At 33.8% G+C, this 24,993-nt stretch overlaps 2 protein-coding genes across 5 annotated transcripts in view; both read left to right on the top strand.

Annotated features, from left to right (window-relative positions):
• The first annotated feature begins 1,088 nt into the window (after positions 1-1,088).
• On the top strand, positions 1,089-14,768 carry LOC135140929 (uncharacterized). 4 transcript variants are annotated; one of them, XM_064071673.1, is made up of 13 exons: positions 1,089-1,340; positions 1,391-1,642; positions 1,718-3,247; positions 3,298-3,402; positions 3,459-3,497; positions 3,547-5,277; positions 9,463-11,043; positions 11,099-11,320; positions 11,375-12,847; positions 12,902-13,938; positions 13,991-14,051; positions 14,227-14,271; positions 14,321-14,768. In XM_064071673.1, exons 1-13 carry the CDS (start codon positions 1,226-1,228, stop codon positions 14,629-14,631), a joined length of 8,502 nt encoding a protein of 2,833 aa, XP_063927743.1. In that variant the 5' UTR covers positions 1,089-1,225; the 3' UTR covers positions 14,632-14,768. The 4 variants fall into 4 exon arrangements, with proteins under 4 accessions (XP_063927743.1, XP_063927741.1, XP_063927742.1 ...); XM_064071671.1 differs by having other exon boundaries at positions 3,292-3,402; positions 3,550-5,277; XM_064071672.1 differs by having other exon boundaries at positions 3,292-3,402; positions 12,905-13,938.
• A 25-nt stretch (positions 14,769-14,793) lies between these two features.
• LOC135140928 (uncharacterized) overlaps positions 14,794-24,993 on the top strand; it is a 33,989-nt gene continuing 23,789 nt past the window's right edge. Inside the window, exons 1-4 of the mRNA XM_064071668.1 lie at positions 14,794-15,291; positions 15,342-15,593; positions 15,670-17,199; positions 24,727-24,933. Coding sequence (XP_063927738.1) covers positions 15,177-15,291; positions 15,342-15,593; positions 15,670-17,199; positions 24,727-24,933 — 2,104 coding nt within the window. The 5' untranslated portion in view covers positions 14,794-15,176. The remainder of the gene's footprint in view (positions 15,292-15,341; positions 15,594-15,669; positions 17,200-24,726; positions 24,934-24,993) is intronic.

The following is a 24,993-nucleotide window of genomic DNA, read 5'->3' as shown; positions in this document are numbered from 1 at the left end:
GGCCTATTTCGGTCTCTCATTTTTTCCAGTTTTCCATATTTTCGTTTTTTTTTTATTTCTCCGCTTTTCCAATTTTTCAACTTTTAACTTTTTGTTTGTCGATTTCTCAATTTTTCAATTTTTCGACTTCATCACTTTTCGATTTCTCCTTCTTTTGATCATTCAATCGCTCAATTTTTCGAATTTTAAGTTTTTTGATTTCTCGATTTATCGAAATTTGGATTTTCCGATATTTTGATTGTCAATTTATAAATTGTTCAGTTTTTAACTTTTCGATTTTTCGATTGTCCAGTTTTTCGATGTTTCGATTTTTCAGTTATCCGATTTTTTAAATTTGGGAGTTTCGATTTCTTGTTTTTTCGTTATTCGATTTTTAGATTTTAAATTTTTGAATTTTACATTTTTTCGATTTTCTGATGTTTCATTTTTCGATTTTCAGTTCTTTGATGTTTCGATTTTTCAATGTTACGGTTTTACGATTTTTTAAGATTTCGATTTTTCGATTAGATTTCTCGATTTTTCGATTATGTTAATTTTTCATTTTTTTTTTACTGTTAATATCATACAGTGTATTGAAAACAACCACAAAAATTGTCACTAAAAACATTTAAGAATTCATACAAAATAGAACACAGTGTTTCCAAAACATTTTCCCGAAAAAAATCCATTGTGTTATTACGATTTCAACAATATTCTTAGTTTAAGACGTTTTGCTAGTATGAAACACAAATAAAGAATTAATTCTTAGTTAAACAAAATATGTAAAATCATGTACCAAAAATATTCACTTAGTCGTTATAAAAACCGACCAAACAACTATTTCCCGCAGAAATTATAGTCCAAACCAACCAAATCGCTTCTGAACGCTTAGAGTCGACATTGGCCTGAGCGCGCTCTGGTCTGTAGATCAAACAAGTTCTCAGGCGACAAGTTGTAGTGAAACAAGTTTTTTTTATGTCAATAAGGGTGGTTTTGCAAAATCAGACTGTATGTCGCATCTATATTAATCTATGGTTGCGATTAAGACTAGGGACTTTGTATAAATTACTAAATTTGACATTTCTGCCACGTGACGTTTAGAAGATTCCCTCCATGCCAAAACCATGTGTGTTTGTTATTGTTTCATTGATTTCAATTTGTGCTCTTAAACAAAGTTGTTTCATTTGAAGCGTTGTAGTTATTGTGATGTTTTAAGTTTAGTGGTACGTTTGTCAACGTAAACACCATGGTAAAGATATTTTGTAAACTTTGCCTGCAATATATTGCTGCGACTGACTGGAAGAGCCACGTTGCTCAAAAACAGCACTTACAAGAACTGCCGGCGAAAATAGTGGTCAAAGGTACTTTAATTATCGTTGTTTGTGGAATTTTAACACATTTAACCCTCCAGGACCATTCAAACAAGATGAAATTCATAGAGTGTTCGAACACTTTGTGAAATTTGGGGGCATAAGGGGCCAAAGTGTCACAAACAGCGGTAATAATGTTTCTATAGAATATCGATTTTGGGATGCCAGAGTGTATTCGGAAATTATCCACCAAGAGCATACTGTTTGTGACAACGAAATAGAAATCAGCTGGTTTAAGAAAAGTAAGTCAGGTGATCTTCTTCACGTGCTTCCAGACGACAAAATGCGCAAGGGTAAGTCCACCACAAATATTTATTAATGTTTCACCAGGCAGACCAATGAAACACCAATTATTTTTCCGGTTTCAGAAAAATTTATTTATCGCAAAATCGCCATCATAAATAGTTTCAAAGAATTGCCAACCTTTGACGAGCAACTGACTCTCTTTCAAAACAAACTAAAAGTCACCAAAACGCAGACGGAAGCAAATAGAAAACTAATTTACAACGATTTAGCGGCAGCTTTAGTTACTAATTTCCCGCAAAGCATGATCCATTTTTTCGGTTCGAGCGTCACAGATTTGGATATTCACGATAGCGATTTAAACATTTACGTTGACAATACTGACTCGCAGTTGGCGACACTGGAGCGTATCAAAGAGCAAGTCGAGAGAAGCGAATTTTTCGAACGGGTTTCGTTGTGTCTCGATGGGGACTCTCCAGTGGTTAAATTCGAGCACAAAAAGACTAAAATTTTCTGTCAAGTCAGTATTAAAAACGAGCTGCCGGTTGGTAACACCGAATTAATCAAATTCTATTTAATGCTCGACGAGAAACTCAAACCTTTGATTGTGTTGATAAAATTTTGGCTCGATTGTTGTGGCCTTAGACACGAAAATGGTTTGTCCAGTTACGCGATTTGTTTGATGGTACTGTTCTACCTCCAACAAGACCCTTACAATTTACCTTCTGTGGCGGACTTGCAGACGGACTTACCACCGGATGAAGTCGACGGCTGGAACTGTGCTTTCGGTCCGGTCGAATTTACGAGTTCAAGTCTCGAAAACGCGACAATTTTTGAATTGATGGTCGGTTTTTTGGAATTTTATAGCAAATTCGACTACGCGTCGACGGTGCTATCACCATATTGGGGTTCAGCGATTGAAAAGATTGGTTTTCTGAAACCGTACGAACTCCCGGACTGTTTTGAAAACTTTGTAAATTCGGACGAGGTTTTCGTAGTGAATTCTGGAATTTGTGTTCAGGACGTGTTCGAGCATTCGAAAAATGTCTCCCTTTCGGTTGATTTATCATCCGGTGCGAGATTCACGGCTGTGTGTAGAAAGTCTTTAGAATTAGCGCGCTCAAATGCCAAAGGAATATTGTTTAAGTTGTTAGCGTCAGACGAGGATTTAAATGAGTTTTCTGTTATTAATGACGACTTCTGTGATGAACACGAATGGATCGGGTTAATTAAATCTCTCGTTTCGACGATTTTGAAACGGATTTGTCGATGTGATATTGTTGAGAAGATTGAAGAAACTGGGGTTTGTTATGATTGTAGTGGAGATTTTAATGTTTGGGACGATAGAGTTCAAACTTTGAAAAATCTTCCTGTTGATAGAAAAATTAACACTGTTGAAAGAGAAGTGGCTGTGAGTTCGCATATAGTGAACAATTCTTCCAAAGAGGCAACCTGGAAAATGGCAGTTTCGTTAAAATTTGACACAAATCCGTCTAGAGTCAGTATTAGTTTTAAGGATGAAGAAAATCTACCCCTGATTTTGCACATTCAACACTTTGTATACGTTAGATTATTGGAGGCGCTGAAACACAAAGTCAAAATATGTATAGACGATTCAGATAATAAAATTTTTGTAGCTAAGGATGAGCCGATAGGTAAGTATGAGCTCAAACATGACAGAATCATGAATATTTAGAAGTTTCAGAAAAAGTGACCAAGAAAGATCCTGTAGACGAAATCAAAATTGAGAAAACTTCAACTTCTAAAGACTGTGGAGATACTCAAGTTGTTACAAATCAAAATGAAACTGGTGAGTATATTCCACTTTGAACTCTCCAATTGTGACAATTTTATTTTATTTTCTAGTTCCCACTGAAGTAGTAAATTTAGACACTAACACCCAAGGTAAACACGATTTTTTTCTTTAAATTTACTTTTAAAGTAATTTTTTCAGCAGGCGTCGACCCTTTTCTCTACTACCAGCTTCGTAAGAAAAGCTTCCTGACTTTCGAAAAGCAAGTAAACTTTTTCTACTGTCGCTTCCACACTTCTAAAACCACACTAAACGAGATGTTGCATGCTATCTCTGCCGACTTAGGTCCGATGTTCGAATACAAGTTGTGCGGTTCCGGTTTTCTAGGCACCCATATCCCGAAAAGCGACATAAATATTCAAATATACGACACCCCCGTGGTAAAATTTCACCAGTTCCTTGTCGCCAATGACAGGTTTGCGCATGTCGCTCTTCAAGAAAACTGCATTAAATGCGTGCACCTCACCACCAACCTAAAAGTCACTTTTACCCCTAGAAATTACACCTACGAACTGCTAGCACATTACGCATATTCTGACGAAAAAATTAGGTTTCTGATAACAGTAGTCAAACATTGGGCTCACTCTTGTCACATAATTCACACCATCACGGGCTACATGATCACACTAATGGTGCTTTTCTACCTACAAGTAGTCCACAAACTTCCCGCGATGGCAGCTGTGCAAAAAACCACCACTCCGAAGTTTAAAAACAACTGGAAAAAAATAGCCCCGTTGAAAAAGTCGAATTTTGACTTGATTGTGGGTTTTTTCAAGTTCTACGGCGATTTCGATTACTTTTCAATGGTAGTGGCGCCTTTTTGTGGCATCCCGATTGCTAAAAGTCGCTTTTTGAAGCCGTTTTCGCTCCCGGAACAGTATCAATGTTACGCGAAACAAGACCGGGAGTTGGTGGTTGATTCCGGGATGTGCATCCAGTGCCCGTTTGAACACACAAGGAACGTTTCTGCGTCAGTGCGATATTCCACGGCAGCCAGGTTTGCTGGACTTTGCAGATATGCGGATCGGCAGCTAACTAAGAAAAACTTACTAGCTGATTTATTCTGGTTTTCTAAAAACTGCCAGCGTGCCAAGTTTGGGCTAAAACAACCGGCGCAAGTCACACTCGATAAATGGATAGACTCAGTTAAGAATTTTGTGGTGATCATTTTAACACAAGTGTTAGGTGGGAAGATCGTACATGAAGCGAATCTCGGTATTGGCGGGATTACTGAGTACAAGTGTGAAGGTCCGCTCAATGTATTGGACAACCGAGTACAAACGTTCAAGAAAATCTCGAAAGACTTGCAACCTGATATCAGTTATCTTGATCGAGAAGTCGCCCTGACGTCTCAAATTTTGCAAAATAGTGATGTAAACCGTTGGCAAATTGGGGTGCAAATAATTGTGAAAAAAACACTATCGGTTGGTGTTTTGGTCAGCTTTAGTGGACCCTTGGAGTTGTGCTTCTGTCATTTCGTGTACACCAGGTTGTGCAAGCTTTTAAGTGGGGAGCAAAACTCAAAACGTGCTGAAGCTACGAATAAGAATGTCGATAATAAGAACGTCCTTCCTGTGTCTGGTGGGTCTAAATTTTCAAGTGACGAAGTGAAGCGAACTTGTGAAGATGCTTTGCCGTCGTCAGAAGAACAGAAGAAGAAATCACCGCCTGCGCCTTCTATGGAAGGGGTAGAAGCCGGTTCTTCACTTTCTCTAAGTGACGATAAAATGCAGACTTCGATTTTGTCTCCAAGTGAAACGCAGTCCGAATTTAAAAAAATCCCGATTAAAATATCGCTTTCCGCCAAAGATTCGTCGAAAAAAAAGACTGTAGTTTCGACTGATTCAACGCCTACTTCAGCATCTGATTCTGGTAAGTAACATATTTTAAGAATTGTCTGGGTGTCTGGAAAATGGCGGATCAACTCTTCAGTACGTCTGTCAAATCTTTTAATTTTTCGAAAGAGCTGGTTTTGACAAGCTATACTTTATGGGCGAGGGAGGTTCTGTCGAAGTAATCTTCGACCAATTTTTTTAGGAGAATAACCATAACAACCAGTAGTCATTGAGCATTATTATTAATAAAACAAGCTGTTATTTTTCATTAATAAATAAACCAAAAAAAAACATTTAATAAAACATTTAAAAATTACAAACAAAAACAAAACCAACAAAAGAAAAATCCATTAAATAAAACTGATTTTGGCAATGACTTATCCTGTAAGAAAAGAGAGGGTGGGTGGGCGGGGCTAGTACCTGCTAAGATAAGGTAAATTTTAGCAAATGACGTATCTTCTAAGAAATTTAATGAAATTAATTATAAGAAAAGACACTTGAGGCTCCAAAGCACTTTCAAATTCTTTCCAAACAGGAATACCTAGAACTAGAGTGCCTTGACAGAATATATCGTTTTTAAGAGAGCAGACACGACTGACAGATTATCCACATCTTTATATAGTAAAGTAGCTTTTGATATTTTTTCTTTAAGTTGGATAAACTGATTTGATAATTTAGTTTTTTGTCTGTCAGTAGTCTGATTTCAGTTTCTTGTTGGGAAAAGAACACTACGTATATTTAAAAAAAAGGCGGGGCTAGTACTTGGTAAGATAAGAGTGATTTTGGCAAATGACATATAAAAATTAAAACAACCAAAAATTGAAAAATCGAAAAATTGTTCAAAAATGGGAGAAAATCGAAAAAACAAACTATTGAAAAATCGACAAATTGTAACAATGACACATCGAAAAGAATTCGAAAAATTTAACAACTTAGAAATTAAAAACTGATAAACAAAAAAATCACAAAATTGCAAACAACGAAAAACTAAAATATCTAAAAATTGAAAAGCCGAAAAATCTGAAAAAGTGAAAAACCGAGAAATTAAATAATCGAAAAACTGAAAAGCCGGAACACCGAAAAATTGTGTAATCAAAAATGAAAAATCGAAAAATTAAAAATTGAGAAACGGAAAACCGCAAGATTGAAAACAAAAATGCAATATCGAAAAGTTCAAAAATTGAAATTCGAGAAATAGAAAATCGACAAATTGAGAAATGTAAAAATCTAAAAGCTGCAAAATCGAAAAATTAAAAATTGAGAAACGAAAAATTGCAAAAATAAAACAACGAAAAATTATAAAGTGATAAAACGAAATATCACAAAATTCAAAACAACGAAAAACTAAAATATCTAAAAATTGAAAAACCGAAAAATCTGAAAAAGTGAAAAACGGAGAAATTAAATAATCGAAAAACTGAGAAGTCGGAAGACCGAAAAATTGTATATTCAAAAATGAAAAATCGAAAAATTAAAATAACCCAACATTGAGAAAACGAAAAGTAGGTCAAAAATCGGAAAATATCAAAAATTTGAGAAATTGAAAAACTCAGAAATTAAATGATCGAAAAATTGGAAAATCGAACACCGAGAAATTGTATAATCAAAAATGGAAAATTTCAAAATTGAACACTGATACATTAAAAATCTAATACATATTCGAAAAATCGCAAAATCAAAAAATTGAAAACTGAAAAATTGCAAAAATGAAATATCGAAAAGTTCAAAAATTGAAATTCAAGAAATAGAAAACCGACAAATTGAGAAATGTCAAAGTCTAAAAACTGCAAAATCAAAAATTAAAAATTGAGAGACGAACAATGGCAAAAATGAAAACAACGAAAAATTATAAAGTGATAAAACGAAATATCACAAAATTCAAAACAACGAAAAATTAAAGTACCTTAAAATTGAAAAGCCGAAAAATCTGAAAAAGTGAAAAACCGACAAATTAAACAATCGAAAAACTGAAAAGTCGGAACACCGAAAAATTGTATAATCAAAAATAAAAAATCAAAAAATCAAAAATTGAGAAACGGAAAACCGCAAAATTGAAAACAACGAAAAATTAAAATAACCGAACGAAAAGTAGTTAAAAAATCGGCAAATATCAAAAATTTGAGAAATTGAAAAATAGCAAAAATGAAATATCGAAAAGTTCAAAAATTGAAATTCGAGAAATAGAAAATCGACAAATTGAGAAATGTATAAATCTAAAAACTGCAAAATCGAAAAATTAAAATTTGAGAGACGAAAAATGGCAAAAATGAAAACAACGAAAAATTATAAAGTGATAAAACGAAATATCACAAAATTCAAAACAACGAAAAATTAAAATATCTTAAAATTGAAAACCCAAAAAATCTGAAAAAGTGAAAAACGGAGAAATTAAATAATCGAAAAACTGAAAAGTCGGAACACCGAGAAATTGTATAATCAAAAATGAAAAATCGAAAAATTAAAAATTGAGAAACGGAAAACCGCAAAATTGAAAACAACGAAAAATTAAAATAACCGAACATTGAGAAAACGAAAAGTAGTTCAAAAATCGGAAAATATCAAAAATTTGAGAAACTGAAAAACTCAGAAATTAGATGACCGAAAAATTGGAAAATCGAACACCGAGAAATTGTATAATCAAAAACGGAAAATTTAAAAATTGAACACTGAAACATCGAAAAACTGAAACATTAAAAATCTAATACATATTCGAAAAATCGCAAAATCAAAAAATAGAAAACTGAAAAATTGCAAAAATGAAATATCGAAAAGTTCAAAAATTGAAATTCGAGAAATAGAAAATCGACGAATTGAGAAATGTAAAAATCTAAAAACTGCAAAATCAAAAATTAAAAATTGAGAGACGAAAAATGGCAAAAATGAAAACAACGAAAAATTATAAAGTGATAAAACGAAATATCACAAAATTGAAAACAACGAAAAACTAAAATATCTAAAAATTGAAAAGCCGAAAAATCTGAAAAAGTGAAAAACCGAGAAATTAAATAAACGAAAAACTGAAAAGTCGCAACACCGAAAAATTCTATAATCAAAAATGAAAAATCGAAAAATTAAAAATTGAGAAACGGAAAACCGCAAAATTGAAAACAACGAAAAATTAAAATAACCGAACATTGAGAAAACGAAAAGTAGTTCAAATCGGAAAATATAAAAATTTGAGAAACTGAAAAACTCAGAAATTAGATGATCGAAACATTGGAAAATCGAACACCGAGAAATTGTATAATCAAAAATGGAAAATTCAAAAATTGAACACTGAAACATTAAAAATCTAATACATATTCGAAAAATCGAAAAATTGAAAACTGAAAAATTGCAAAAATGAAATATCGACAAGTTCAAAAATTGAAATTCGAGAAATAGAGAATCGACAAATTGAGAAATGTAAAAATCTAAAAACTGAAAAATCGGAAAATTAAAAATTGAGAGACGAAAAATGGCAAAAATGAAAAGAACGAAAAATTATAAAGTGATAGAACGAAATATCACAAAATTGAAAACAAAGAAAAATTAAAATATCTTAAAATTGAAAAATGGAAAAAATGACATGTCCTGTGAAAAAATAGGGGGCGGGTGGGCGGGCCTACTACTTGGTAAGATAAGACTGATTTTGGCAAATCATATATCCTCTAAAAAAGTAAAGGGTGGGTGGGCGGGGCTAGTACCTGCTAAGATAAAACTGATTTTGGCAAATGACATATCCTCAAAAAAAAGTAAAGGGTGGGTGGGCGGGGCTAGTACTTGGTAAGATAAAACTGATTTTGGCCCTGTTAATCTTATAAAAACTTATGAAATTTTGGTGTTAAATTGCAAATTTCCATAGTGGCCATGAAGTTCTTAGATTACCTCCGTACTATTGTCAATATAATCCAATTGAAATGGCCCCATTCATATAAAAACAATGTTTAAGTGAAATTTTAGCGTTTGTTTCTTACAAATGAAATAAACACTTACAAAAAGCCGAATAACTGTTTCTAAGAAATGGATACCGTTAACGTGGTTATTGCTACTGAAAACTTGCAATCACCAGTTTGTCATTAATTTTAATTTTTTTTAAATTCAAACTGTTCATTTTTTCTTAAAATATAATTTAAAAAATGCAGCGGATTTTACAAAACTAAGCACTTTACAAATTTTGAAGCTTAATCCGCCATTGTCCAGACACCCGTTACACGTCTTAACTAACCCCTAATTCTTGCAGACCAACCCAAACTCGCCATCCTCCAAGAAACCCAAAACTTGCCCACTTTCGCCGCACAAACTTCACACTTCTGCACGAAATTACTCCAGGACGAAAAAACCACCCAAGCCCGTCAGTGCGTCATCGAGCGCGATTTAAAGAACGCGCTCGTGTTTAAAGCCCCCTACAAAAAAATTTTCTTCTTCGGTTCTTCAGTAACGGGGTTGGTGACGGAAGGTGGCAGCTTCGACATCCACGTGACCTCCAACTCACCACGAAACAAACTCACAAAAACCATCGTAGACGCCCTAGTTGCCAATTCGAAATTCGAAAAACCTGCCCGACTTAAGTCTTTCGTTCATTGTAGACACACGGAAACGAAAGTCAACTGTCACGTGTACATAAACGAGGAACTACTGACCAGCAGGAGTCGCCTGGTTGAATATTACGTGTCTTTGAGCCCCAAGGTGCGTCAGTTGTTCTTCGTGATTAAGTGTTGGTGGGAGTTCAACAACGTGAAAGAGAATGCTAATTTGTCTAAGTACGGTTTGTATTTAATGGTAATTTTTTACCTCCAACAAGAACCGTATTACTTTCCGTCGGTTAGTAATCTCCAGGAGAGAGCAAATCCGGAGTTAGTTGGTGACTGGAATGTTGCTTTCGTACCTTTGAAATTTACTAGTCAAGCTTTGGAAGCTGCCACCATCAACGACTTAGTTTTTGGTTTTTTTCAATTTTATTCGACTTTCGACTTTTATTATAACGTAGTTGCACCCTATTCGGGTTCAGCGATCCCCAAAGTTTGCTTTGTCAAACCTTTTGATTTACCACCTTGCTACGACTTACTGGTTAAGTCGGGTTTTACTATGACTTTGGGTTTCGGTACCTGGGTCCAGGACCCGTTCCAACACACCGAAAATATCGCGGATTCTAAAAACATCCAGTGTGTTGGTAAATTCTCAACACTGTGTCGAGGCGTTGTTGAAGTCGACCCGTCCGAAAAACAACTCCTACACAGACTGATGGTACAATGTAACAACATCGAAGCAGTCGAAATCGTGAAAAAACCAACTTTTGAGGAACAAACCTGGAAACAGACCGTCAAAAACGTGCTATTCACCATAATTACAAAAATACTGTGTTGTGAGGTTATTGACGTGCAAGAGAGTACATTGAGCAGGGTACCCCCTGTCAAAGACAAGCCCCAGGAAAAAGAACAAACCACAATAGTGTGTCGAGGAACGAAAGAAATATGGTCGGACCGAATTGCTATTTTAAAATCGTGGCAACCTGACACACCGTCTAGTTGTTTCAACATGGACTTGTTTGTTTCAAGCGTCATAAAGAACGACAATCAACGAAACTGCGAGTTCGATTTGACAATAAAGGTGGTGTTTTTGACAAATCCGACCAGTGTGAGGGTCACAATATTGCAGCCAAATTTGTCACATTTCAACCATTTTTTGTACACGAGGATCGTGGAGGGGGTGTGTGTGGCGGAACTAAAGAGGCAAATACACAGTCCTTTGCAGACAAGCCCGATACGTGAGCACTCAAAGTCCGCTACTAAGGTCTGCGAGTCTTACAAAATCCTAGTGAAAGGTACACGTCACAATTTTGTTTTTTTTTTTATATAACTTATTGAAAAATCTTGTAGGTAAATTCACGTACGCACAAATCTGCCGAGTCCACGACTATTTTTCAAAGTTTGGCAAAATCGTGGACGTGAAGGTCCTAGGACAGGAGAAAAACCTTGCAGTGGAGTATTGTTTCGCAGAGTCTGACGTTTATTTTCAAGTTATACAAAAAGAGCATTGTCTTTTCGGTTACAAGTTGAAAATAGTTCCACTTGTCGCTTTAAGTGCGACAATACCAACTCGTGAGTATCGCTACGACTGACTAACACTAACTCACGCTTTTTTGTTTTTTGTAGTGACGTTTGAAGACCGCAAACTATCGATTATTTACAGCACGGTGAAGTGCTCGACTTTCGAGCAACAAGTGAACAGGTTATGGAACCGGGTTAATTCCCGGGAAGAAAAAATCGAAAAAAAGTACCAAACTATTCTGAGCGACTTTCGCACTGTTTTGTCAGACGAGTTTGGGTCCAGTAATGTCTCCCTAGGTCCTAATATTGGTGGCAATTTAGAGGTGTATATAGAAAACGTAACTGACGCAGCGTTAAAAGTCGCGAAACATTTGCTGAATACAAGTCCAAAGTTCAGCTTTGTTTCCTATGCTCCTCGACCCAATAACTTTATTACTTGTCAGCATGACCAAATGAAAGTCAAGTGTGATTTACGAATCAGAAACACACTCGTGACAAGTCGCCACCGTTTGATTCAATATTACTTAAGTTTAGATAGTAAGGTCCCTAAGTTGGTGCTTTTACTTAAGTACTGGGTGGACTATTACGACTTGGCGGATGCGTTTTCAGACGACGCTGTCTCCCTACTGGTCATTTTTTACCTGCAACAAGGACCATACAGCTTGCCTTCAGTTAAAAATCTACAAAGTAGTGCTAGTCCTCAAATCGTGGACGGTTGGAACTGTGCTTACGCCGAAATCCCCGAATTCACTAACTCGGTTTTGAAATATACCCCAATTTTAGATTTATTGAGCGACTTTTTCAAATTTTATTCGAATTTTGACTACGTCACGTACGTGATATCACCATACTTTGGTTCACCTGTCCAGAAAATACGTTTTTTGAAACCTTACGCGCTTCCACCCGGTTTTAACTATTTCAGAACACATGGAAACGATCTTAGTGTGACTTCGGGTGTTTTCGTTCAAGACTTCTTCCAACACAGTCTCAACCTTACGAATTCTGCCACCCTAGATTGCATGGGACGCTTCACCCATGTTTGCAGAAAATCACTCCAAGTTTTAAACTCGCCAAAGAAGTTTCTCCTGGGTGAACTTATGCTAATCGCGCAACGTAGCATTTTCGACAACCCGGAATTCCAAATCACTAAAAAAGTCTATCGTGACGAAGTGGAGTGGGTTCAAACTACTCAGACTCTCACGGCGAAAATTTTATCAGACGTTTTGAACTATAAGTTGTCGACAAAACCCACTGGTTTTGAGTGTGTGGGACAAAACAACGTCTGGGATAGCCGCATCAAGGCGATGAAGACTTTAGGAATGTCGAGGCTTCGAGGGGTCGAAAAAGAAGCAGCTGTCACTACGCAAGTTATCATAGGCCATCCGGAAGAAGTGACTTGGAGGTTGTTTGTGGATTTGATTTTCACGACAGAGCCGTGTGGTGTGAAGGTCGTTTTTAAATTGAATCCGGGTTTTAATGTCTACCACGTTTGTCACTTTCTGTACACTAGGTTGGGGAAGTTTTTGGATAACGTGGAGGATTGTCTGGATGTGGTGGAAGTCGAGGAGTGTGACTTAGGTAAGTTTAGTACGGGTTCTAGAGTGGTCAAAGTTTAGTCGTCTCTGGTTTTAGAAGCTGAAGAGGTTGTTGTAATAGATTTAACCGACGATGGTGATGTTAAGGTACAACCCGAAACTAGTGACTGTAGTGAAATTGAAGTAAACACAGGCAAAATAGAAACAGAAGAAAAACCACCAGATACTAGTGACACAATTATTCTCGACGAAACTAAAAACGAGGAAACACCAGATGTAGAAGACACCAAGCACAAAGACACTCCAAGTCGTAAAAGAAAAAGAAGTAACGTTTATGAAGAGGAAGACGACGATGTTCCGTCTGACTTCTTTGACGATTTTGCGAACGAGGACTTTCTGGATGGTTTAGAGATCGTGGACGCTTGTGACGACAAATCCACTAGTGATAAAGTATCGAGTGAATCTGATAAGGAAAAATCACTGACGAACGAACCTCGTAAAGTTAAGCCACGCATGCGCAGTAAGTCAAGGTCTCGATCTAAATCGCGTGACAGAAGTATGAAGAGGTCCCGTGGGAAAGACAGTCCTGAATACCGGTCTAGAAGACACAGGACACCAACAAAACCGAAAATTGTCTATAACGTCTCACCTAGTACCCCGAAACGAGGAAAAAGGAGCGAGAGTCGTGAATATCGCCCTAGAAGACGCGCTAGGACTCCAACAAGAACGAATTCAACTAGGCCCCGAAGTCGGACTCCTTCACCCTGCGACCAGAAGCGACGAAGAAGCTCGGACTATCGTCGCAGGAAGCCCAGTTCGAGCAGCGATGACGCTAGAACTAGGCTACAACTCCAGAACGCCCTGCTGGAGGAAATCAAAAGGAAGATCAATGAAGTTCGACCAGTACAACCAATGCCTACGCCTCACATTTCTCTCTCGATCCCTCCTGCGCACTCCCAGCATCCTGTGAAAGTCCAAATTTATGACAACACTGCTTTTGTTGGTAATGCCAATCCAACCCAAGCGTTTTACCCACAACCAGTATTCCGACCACAACTAATATCGCCTCCCATCGCCACCCCATCGCCAAAAACTGCGCCTTTCAACAAAAATCCGGAAGAAGATTTGGTTAAAGTAATGTCATAATTTTGGTTTTTCCGTTGTCAGACGTTCACGTTTTTTACAGCTGCTCAAGGAGGGGCGACTTTCGCTTACTGATTATTTAATGACTGCTGCTACTCCCAAAGGTGTGTTTTTAAATGACTGTTAATGACTAAATTTGTAACTCTAGGGGGCTTTAGTTTTTCACGTGGCGGTCAAGTCACACAAATGTTTCAATATTTTTTTAACAGCGCCATCTGATACACCAAAAGTCTCCCCAGGTGGTGAAATTTAAAGTTTTATTGTGTTCACGCTTTTTAGCTTCAAGTTCCACGAGTTTAAAGCACCTTCGGGAGAAAGTAAAAGGTAAGCACGCAGCTCTAGAGACTCGGAATTAGGAAGCTGTGCTTTTTAGTACTGTGCCATTGCCAAGACATAATTAAGTTTCTCAAGCCTGATCAGGGGCGCCTAATCAGGCAAAACGCGCCTCCAAAGCAACGAAAATATCAGTCGCCGTTGAGGACAGCGTTGGCGCTTAGGTTTAGGTTTACGTCGCTGCCGGAGCGACCCGTCAAGGATCCATACTCTGATGCTCTGTGTAAGGTTCTTCAGAAAGGGGGTATAGAGGGAAAATTTGGAGACAAAGAAAACCAGAGGGCCGTAGACAAAGTTACTGAAGCCTTAGAAGCACTGAAGAAAGCCTTGTCAGATGCGGTGGATAAGTGATTTTCAGTTTTGACAGTTTGATTTGTGGGTAAATGTTGGAGTTTATTTTTGCATTATTTTTATGTTTAGTTTATTATAAATGTATATAGAGAATGTTGTGTAAATAAGATTATAATAAATATACGATTATGTTTTTATTCATTCAGTTCATTAATGAGGTGATAACAAATTGCCAATTTGTTGTAATGGGTTATTAATGTTTAAACGAGAAATACCAAAACCCATAATGACAGTTAAAATGTGGTGTTCACTAATTAAAACCACATTAAAACTGATAAATGGGTTTACGGGTTTGAATTGTTGACACAACAGAAACCAAATATCACCAAGACTGTCACAACGGCGTCTAGGGACTTTCGCAAAAAGTAACTAGATTTGAAATTTTTGTCACGTGACTTTTAGTAATAACCCCACCACAATGTAGACATGCTTGTTATTGTTTAGTTTTTAGTTCTTACTTGTTTGCGGTGTGCGAATTTCGCAACACGTGTAAAATGTGAAGTGTTGCAGTTATTTTCCGACTTTAAACTAAAACCCAAAACACCATGGTGAAGATATTTTGTAAACTGTGTCTCCAACCTGTTGCTGCAACAGAATGGAAGTCTCACATCACACAAAAACGGCACTTACAAGAACTGCCGGCCAAAATCGTGGTCAAAGGTACATTCATTACCATGGTTTGTGCAATTTTAACACATTTATCCCTCTAGGACCATTCAAACAGGACGAAATTCACAAAGTTTTCGAGTATTTCGTGAAATTCGGGGGCGTGCGGGGCCAAAACGTAACGACTAACGGCCTCGAAGTTTCCATAGAGTATAGATTTTGGAATGCGAGAGATTATTCGGAAATTATCCACCAAGAGCACGCCCTTTTTGACAACGAACTGGAAATCAGCTGGTTCAAAAAAGCCAAATCAGGTAACCTTGAACACGTGCTTCCAGACGAGAGAATGCGCAAAGGTAAGTTTTTCATGACCCGTAAAAACAGCACCAACACTCGCTTTGCGCATGTGCCAACCGTGTTTACGTTTTTCAGAAAAATTTGTCTACCGAAAAATCGCCATTTTAAATAGTCTTAACGAACTGTCAAATTTCGACGAGCAGCTAACCCTCCTACTAAACAAAGTTAAAATCCCCAGACCCGACTTGGACTCATTCAAGAAAATTATCTACGACCATTTAACCGCCGCTTTAGTTTCGCATTTCCCGCACAGCATGATCCATTTTTTTGGTTCGAGAGTCACAGATTTGGATATCCACGACAGTGATTTAAACATTTACCTCGATAATACTGACTCGCAGTTGGCGACACTGGAGTGTATCAAAGAGCTAATCGAGCGAAGCGAATTTTTCGAACGGGTTTCGTTGTGTCTTGATGGCGACTCTCCAGTGGTTAAATTCGAGCACAAAAAGACTAAAATTTTCTGTCAAGTCAGTATTAAAAACGAGCTGCCGGTTGGTAACACCGAATTAATAAAATTCTATTTAATGCTCGACGAGAAACTCAAACCCTTGATTGTGTTGATAAAATTTTGGCTCGATTGTTGTGGCCTCAGACACGAAAATGGTTTGTCCAGTTACGCGATTTGTTTGATGGTACTGTTCTACCTCCAACAAGACCCTTACAATTTACCTTCTGTGGCGGACTTGCAGACGGACTTACCACCGGATGAAGTCGACGGCTGGAACTGTGCTTTCGGTCCGGTCGAATTTACGAGTTCGAGTCTCGAAAACGCGACAATTTTTGAATTGATGGTCGGTTTTTTGGAGTTTTATAGCAAATTCGACTACGCGTCGACGGTGCTATCACCATATTGGGGTTCAGCGATTGAAAAGATTGGTTTTCTGAAACCGTACGAACTCCCGGACTGTTTTGAAAACTTTGTAAACTCGGACAAGGTTTTCGTAGTGAATTCTGGAATTTGTGTTCAGGACGTGTTCGAGCATTCGAAAAATGTCTCCCTTTCGGTTGATTTATCATCCGTTGCGAGATTCACGGCTGTGTGTAGAAAGTCTTTAGAATTAGCGCGCTCAAATGCCAAAGGAATATTGTTTAAGTTGTTAGCGTCAGACGAGGATTTAAATGAGTTTTCTGTTATTAATGACGACTTCTGTGATGAACACGAATGGATAGGAGTAATTAAATCTCTCGTTTCGACGATTTTGACACGGATTTGTCGCTGTGATATTGTTGAGAAGATTGAAGAAACTGGGGTTTGTTATGATTGTAGTGGAGATTTTAATGTTTGGGACGATAGAGTTCAGACTTTGAAAAATCTTCCTGTTGATAGAAAAATGAACACTGTTGAAAGAGAAGTGGCTGTGAGTTCGCATATAGTGAACAATTCTTCCAAAGAGGCAACCTGGAAAATGGCAGTTTCGTTAAAATTTGACACAAATCCGTCTAGAGTCAGTATTAGTTTTAAGGATGAAGAAAATCTACCTCTGATTTTGGACATTCAGCATTTTGTATACGTTAGATTATTGGAGATGCTGAATCGCAAACTCGAAATATGTGTGGACGATTCAGATGTTGAAATGCCTCTAGCTAAGGATGACCCAATTGGTAAGTTTAAGTTTATTGTGACAATATTACAATCTATACTATTATCCGTTCACGATTTTTGTATAGTAGGGTTGGCCATGAAAATCTAGTGAGTTTGTTGGTATTCGATGCAGAAGAATAAAAATTCCCTGAACTTTTTTCGTTAGGTTATGTTTTATTAAATTAAAGGTTAAAAAATTTGCCAGAAATATAGACATTGTGGCCGATACTTTCAGTTTTCAGTAGCAGTGACCAAGCTAACGGTATCCATTTCTTAGAAAGCATAAAACTTTACGCTATTTAAAACAGTTATTCGGCTTTTTGTAAGTGTTTATTTCATACGTAAGGAACAAACACTAAAATTTCACTTAAACATTGTTTTTATATGAATGGGGGTTCTGCATACGACTATTGTCCCATGCCACATTTAGCATCTCATCTTTAATTCTCAATTATTATCAGTTCGTTCCGACTTCTTTTTTCACTTTTCTAAGTTTACTAAAAGGGTTGGTAAAAGACAACAACCTTGCTCTAGTGCTTTGATGGTTTAGCTCTTCTGAAACATTTTCCAGCCCTAAATTGAATTATTTATTTATATTATTTTATTTATATTATTTACTAATTATTATTTATTATTATTTATTACTAATGCTTACGTAAGTGCTCTTTATTTGCTTTTGCTAAGTACTTCCAAACGCTTATTAATAAGAACGTTACTATACGCCTTCTCCAGGTCCATGAAGAGTTACAAAAAAAAAATGAAAATGCTTAAAGTTTGGTGCAAAGTAACAACGTGGATGATCTAACTAAAATTATACTTATTTTGTTGTGCGTCAGGTAGTTTTTCACATACTACCTTGGTAAATTTAGAACGAAAGATGCGTAAAATTATCACCCCCCGACAAGCTACAATTCACTCCATTTGCATTATTTCGCTATGAAAATCTGTATCATCATCGTCATTTTCAAACTCAGATTCTGAATCAGATTCACCTAGCGAAATAATGAAAGGAGGTACACATGCTTGGAGTACATTTAGAAAGCGCCTCAAACCATAAATTCTCCACCCTATTTTTTAATCAAGGTTGAGAATTTATATGCTTGTTGTAATAGTTCTTACAAAATCCCCACGCCATTTCAATTGGATTATATTGACAATAGTACGGAGGTAATCTAAGAACTTCATGGCCACTATGGAAATTTGCAATTTAACACCTAAATTTCACAAGTTTTTACAAAATTAACAGGGCCAAAATCACTTTTATCTTAACAAGTACTATGCCCGCCCCTTATTTTCCCAGAGAATATGTCATTTGCCAAAATCAGTCATAGCTTACCAGGTACTAGCCCCGCCCACCCACCCTTTACTCTTTTAGAGGATATGTGATTTGCCAAAATCAGTTTTATCTTAGCAGGTACTAGCCCCGCCCACCCACCCTTTCCTTTTTTGGAGAATATGTCATTTGCCAAAATCAGTCATATCTTACCAAGTACTAGCCCCGCCCACTCACCCTTTACTCTTTTAGAGGATATGTGATTTGCCAAAATCAGTTTTATTTTAGCAGGTACTAGCCCCGCCCACCCACCCTTTACTTTTTTAGAGAATATGTGATTTGCCAAAATCAGTCTTATCTTACCAAGTAGTAGTACCGCCCACCCGCCCCCTTTTTTTTCACAGGATAATATGTCATTTTTTCCATTTTTCAATTATAAGATTTTAATTTTCCGTTGTTTTGAATTTTGTGATATTTCGTTTTATCACTTTATAATTTTTCGTTGTTTTCATTTTTGCCACTTTTCGTCTCTCAATTTTTAATTTTCGATTTTTCAGTTTTTTTAGATTTTTACATTTCTCAATTTGTCGATTTTCTATTTCTCGAATTTCAATTTTTGAACTTTTCGATATTTCATTTTTGCAATTTTTCATTTTTCAATTTTTTGATTTTGCGATTTTTCGAATACGTATTAGATTTTTAATGTTTCAGTTTTTCGATGTTTCAGTGTTCAATTTTTAAATTTTCCATTTTTGATTGTACAATTTCTCGGTGTTCGAATTTCCAATTTTTCGATCATTTAATTTCTGAGATTTTCAATTTCTCAAATTTTTGATATTTTCCTATTTTTGAACTACTTTTCGTTTTCTCAATGTTCGGTTATTTTAATTTTTCCTTGTTTTCAATTTTGCGGTTTTCCGTTTCTCAATTTTTAATTTTTCGATTTTTTATTTTTGATTATACAATTTTTCGGTGTTCCGACTTTTCAGTTTTTCGATTATTTAATTTCTCGGTTTTTCGCTTTTTCAGATTTTTCGGCTTTTCAATTTTAAGATATTTTAATTTTTCGTTGTTTTGAATTTTGTGATATTTCGTTTTATCACTTTATAATTTTTCCTTGTTTTCATTTTTGCCATTTTTCGTCTCTCAATTTTTAATTTTTGATTTTGCAGTTTTTAGATTTGTACATTTCTCAATTTGTCGATTTTCTATTTCTCGAATTTCAATTTTTGAACTTTTCGATATTTAATTTTGCAATTTTTCAGTTTTCAATTTTTTGATTTTGCGGTTTTTCGAATATGTATTAGATTTTTAATGTTTCAGTTTTTCGATGTTTCAGTGTTCAATTATAAAATTTTCCATTTTTGATAATACAATTTCTCGGTGTTCCATTTTCCAATTTTTCGATCATTTAATTTCTGAGTTTTTTAATTTCTCAAATTTTTTATATTTTCCGATTTTTGAACTACTTTTCGTTTTCTCAATGTTCGGTTATTTTAATTTTTCGTTGTTTTCAATTTTGCGGTTTTCCGTTTCTCAGTGTTTAATTTTTCGATTTTTCATTTTTGATTATACAATTTTTCGGTGTTCCGACTTTTCAGTTTTTTGATTATTTAATTTCTCGGTTTTTCACTTTTTCAGATTTGTCGCCTTTTCAATTTTTAGATATTTTAATTTTTCGTTGTTTTGAATTTTGTGATATTTCGTTTTATCACTTTATAATTTTTCGTTGTTTTCATTTTTGCCATTTTTCGTCTCTCAATTTTTAATTTTTGATTTTGCAGTTTTTAGATTTTTACATTTCTCAATTTGTCGATTTTCTATTTCTCGAATTTCAATTTTTGAACTTTTCGATATTTCATTTTTGCAATTTCTCAGTTTTCAATTTTTTGATTTTGCGATTTTTCGAATATGTATTAGATTTTTAATGTTTCAGTTTTTCGATGTTTCAGTGTTCAATTTTTAAATTTTCCATTTTTGAAAATACAATTTCTCGGTGTTCGATTTTCCAGTTTTTCGATCATCTAATTTCTGAGTTTTTCAATTTCTCAAATTTTTGATATTTTTCGATTTTTTAACTACTTTTCGTTTTCTCAATGTTGGGTTATTTTAATTTTTCGTTGTTTTCAATTTTGCGGTTTTCTTTTTCTCAATTTCTAATTTTTCGATTTTTCATTTTTGATTATATAATTTTTCGGTGTTCCGACTTTTCAGTTTTTCGATTATTTAATTTCTCGGTTTTTCACTTTTTCAGATTTTTCGGCTTTTCAATTTTAAGGTATTTTAATTTTTCGTTGTTTTCATTTTTGCCATTTTTCGTCTCTCATTTTTTAATTTTTGATTTTGCAGTTTTTAGAGTTTTACATTTCTCAATTTGTCGATTTTCTATTTTTCGAATTTCAATTTTTGAACTTTTCGATATTTCATTTTTGCAATTTTTCAGTTTTCAATTTTTTAATTTTGCGATTTTTCGAATATGTATTAGATTTTTAATGTTTCAGTGTTCAGTTTTTAAATTTTCCATTTTTGATTATACAATTTCTCGGTGTTCGATTTTCCAATTTTTCGATCATCTAATTTCTGAGTTTTTCAATTTCTCAAATTTTTGATATTTTCCGATTTTTGAACTACTTTTCGTTTTCTCAATGTTCGGTTATTTTAATTCTTCGTTGTTTTCAATTTTGCGGTTTTCGGTTTCTCAATTTTTAATTTTTCTATTTTTCATTTTTGATTATACAATTTTTCTGGAAAAATGAGGTTAATCGTTAATTCTTCGAAGGAAATTCTATTTTTAGACGAGGAGAGAGCATGTTTCGCTTCAACTTTTATATCATTGTTGAAAATCTTAAATTTAAAAACGAGAAATTGAAAAATCGAATCATTGAAAAATCGAAACATCGAAAAATTGGAAAATCGAAAATTTTAAAAATCCCGAAAATGGAAAAATTGAAATAAAGAAGAACCGAAACTCGAGAAATCAAAAATCTGGAATTTTAAAAATTGAAAAATTAAAATATCGAAAAGTTGAAAAATTGAGAAATCGAAATATAAAACAGCCGAAAATTGAAAAATCTAAAGTTTAAAAAACGAAAAAGTGAAAATCGGGAAATCGTAAGCTTATCAAATTTTTAATTTTGCATTTTTTCGATATTTTCCAATTTTTGAATTATTTTTCAAATTTTCAGTTCTAGTTGTGTTTTAATTTTTTGTTTTCAATTTTGCGATTTTTCGTCTCCCAAGTTTTAATTTTCGATTTTTTAATTTTTTTGTTCTTCGATTTTCAATTTTTCAAATATCAATGATTAAATTTTTCAATCTTGGATTGCTACTATTTTTCTATTTTAACTTTTTCTAATGCAACATTTTTTTTTGCCAATTTTTAGATATATTTTAATTTGCGTTGATTTCAAATTTACGATTTTTCATACATCAATTTTTAATTTTTCCTATTTCAGTTCTGAGCTTATCGGTGTTTTATTGTTGCAATTTTTCGATTTTTTTATTTTTAAAATTTTCTGATTTTTAAATATTTTCAATTTTTTTATTTTTCAATATTGCCACGTTTTGTTTCTTTAATTTTTCTTCGATTTTTCAAATACCTATGTATTAGATTTCTTAGTTTTTCAGCTCTTTGATGTTTCAGTGTTACATTGTTAGATTTTCATTTTTGATTATTCAGTTTCTCAATTTTTCGATTTTCGATTCCTCAATTTTTTGGTGTTTTCGATTTTTATTTTCTCGATTTAATATTATTCGATTTTTCATTTGTAGCTATTTTAATGTTCGTTGTTTTTAATTTTGCGATTTTTCGTTTCTCTATTTTTAATTTTTGAGTTCAATTTTTCAATTATAAATTTATTTTCACTTTTTCAAATTCTTAAATTATTCGATGTTTCATGCTGCAAGTTTTCGATTTTTCATTGTCAGTTTTTTTCCAATTTTTGAACTATTTTTCAATTTTTTAATTTTTAGTTATTTTGTTTTTATATTTTCAATTTTGCGATTTTTCGTTCCTCAATTTCTAATTTTCGGATTTTTCAACTTTTCTGTTATTCAGTTTTCAATTTTTCCAATATCAGTTCTTAAACATTTCGAAGTTTCATTGTTGCAATTTTTCTATTTTTCAGTTTTGCAGCTTTTCGATTTTTACTTTCTCGAATTGAAATGTTGCGACTTAGTGATTTTTAGATATATATTTTAATTTAACAATTTTTCAATTTTTACATTTTTGGTTTCTATTTTACATTTTTCGGTTTGTCGTTTTCCGGTTTTTAAACATTTTAAAATTTTCAGACGAGGAGAGAGCGTGTTTCACTTCAACTATTATATCATTGTTGAAAATCTTAAATTTAAAAATCGAGAAATTGGAAAATCGAAAAGTTAAAAAAAAGATGGAAAATCGAACATTTTAAAAATCCCGAAAATGGAAAAATTGAAATAAAGAAGAACCGAAACTCGAGAAATCAAAAATCTGGAATTTTAAAAATTGAAAAATTAAAATATCGAAAAGTTGAAAAATTGAGAAATCGAAAAATAAAACAGCCGAAAATTGAAAAATTTAAAGTTTAAAAAACGAAAAAGTGAAAATCGGGAAATCGTAAGCTTATCAAAATTTTAACTTTGCATTTTTTCGATATTTTCCAATTTTTGAATTATTTTTCAAATTTTCAGTTCTAGTTGTGTTTTAATTTTTTGTTTTCAATTTTGCGATTTTTCGTCTCCCAATTTTGAATTTTCGATTTTTTAATTTTTTTGTTCTTCGATTTTCAATTTTTCAAATATCAATGATTAAATTTTTCAATCTTGGATTGCTACTATTTTTCTATTTTTACTTTTTCTAATGCAAATTTTTTTTTGCCAATTTTTAGATATATTTTAATTTGCGTTGATTTCATATTTACGATTTTTCATACATCAATTTTTAATTTTTCCAATTTCAATTCTGAGCTTATCGCTGTTTTATTGTTGCAATTTTTCGATTTTTTTATTTTTAAAATTTTCTGATTTTTAAATATTTTCAATTTTTTTATTTTTCAATATTGCCACGTTTTGTTTCTTTAATTTTTCTTCGATTTTTCAAATACCTATGTATTAGATTTCTTAGTTTTTCAGCTCTTTGATGTTTCATTGTTAGATTTTCATTTTTGATTATTCAGTTTCTCGTTGCTTCAAATTTTCAATTTTTCAGTTTCTCAATTTTTCGATTTTCGATTCCTCAATTTTTTAGTGTTTTCGATTTTTATTTTCTCGATTTTTCATTTGTGGCTATTTTAATGTTCGTTGTTTTTAATTTAGCGATTTTTCGTTTCTCTATTTTTAATTTTTAAGTTCAATTTTTCAATTATAAATTTATTTTCACTTTTTCAAATTCTTAAATTATTCGATGTTTCATGCTGCAAGTTTTCGATTTTTCATTGTCAGTTTTTTTCCAATTTTTGAACTATTTTTCAATTTTTTAATTTTTAGTTATTTTATTTTTATATTTTCAATTTTGCGATTTTTCGTTCCTCAATTTCTAATTTTCGGATTTTTCAACTTTTCTGTTCTTCAGTTTTCAATTTTTCCAATATCAGTTCTTAAACATTTCGAAGTTTCATTGTTGCAATTTTTCTATTTTTCAATTTTGCAGCTTTTCGATTTTTACTTTCTCGAATTGAAATGTTGCGACTTTTAGATATATATTTTAATTTTTCGTTTATTTCAATTTTGCGATTTTTCAAATCTCAATATTTAATTTGACAATTTTTCAATTTTTAGATTTTTGGGTTCTATTTTACATTTTTCGGTTTGTCGTTTTCCGGTTTTTAAACATTTTAAAATTTTCATGTTTTTTAAATGTCTCAATATTAAGATGTTTGTTTCTCAAATTTTATTTTTTGAATTATCAGTTTTTCGTTTCTTTAATTTTATGTATTAGATTTTTAATGTTTCAGTTTTTCGATGTTTCAGTGTTCAATTTTTAAATTTTCCATTTTTGATTGTGCAATTTTTCGATCATCAATTTCTGAGTTTTTCAATTTCTCAAATTTTTGATATTTTCCGATTTTTGACCTACTTTTCGTTTTCTCAATGTTCGGTTAGCAAATGTCAATCAGACTAATGACAGACAAAAGACTAAATCATCAAATCAGTTTATCCAACTTAAAGAAAAAATATCAAAGCCTACTTTACTCTATCAAGATCGTGAATGGACAACATGCATGCGGTGTCGACCAATACTCAGCAATACAGTATAAGCTAAAACGTGACGAAATTACTGATTTTCTACTTTCAGACAAAGTAGATCAAGATGACGAGACGATCAAAAATTCGGAACAAAGTGAAGACAAAGGAGAAGAGAAAATAAAGACTGTCAATCAAGAAACTCAGTCCTCTATCGATCTGAACAAACCAGATAATGATAGCGATACTGAGATGATTTCGAATACTAGTCAAACGATTAAAGTTGACATTGACGAAGAATCTTCCACACAAGACACTGGTAAGCAATTATGTCTATAAATTATCATTCAATAAATTAGTTCAGCGATTACACTTTCCA

This window comes from Zophobas morio, unplaced genomic scaffold, assembly GCF_036711695.1.
Source record: "Zophobas morio isolate AGI-343-1 ecotype UQ-CSIRO unplaced genomic scaffold, CSIRO_AGI_Zmor_V1 ptg000041l, whole genome shotgun sequence".
Classification (NCBI taxonomy): domain Eukaryota; kingdom Metazoa; phylum Arthropoda; class Insecta; order Coleoptera; family Tenebrionidae; genus Zophobas; species Zophobas morio.
The sequence above is the reverse complement of the archived record's forward strand: the minus strand, read 5'-3'. Positions and strand labels throughout refer to the sequence as shown.

Excerpts from the sequence above, each read along its gene's own strand:
- LOC135140929 (XM_064071670.1), top strand. The coding sequence starts at position 1,226 with ATGGTAAAGATATTTTGTAAACTTTGCCTGCAATATATTGCTGCGACT. Across the intron at positions 3,248-3,291 it reads AGCTAAGGATGAGCCGATAG|TTTCAGAAAAAGTGACCAAG; the intron begins GTAAGTATGAGC and ends AATATTTAGAAG. Across the intron at positions 5,278-9,462 it reads TACTTCAGCATCTGATTCTG|ACCAACCCAAACTCGCCATC; the intron begins GTAAGTAACATA and ends TAATTCTTGCAG.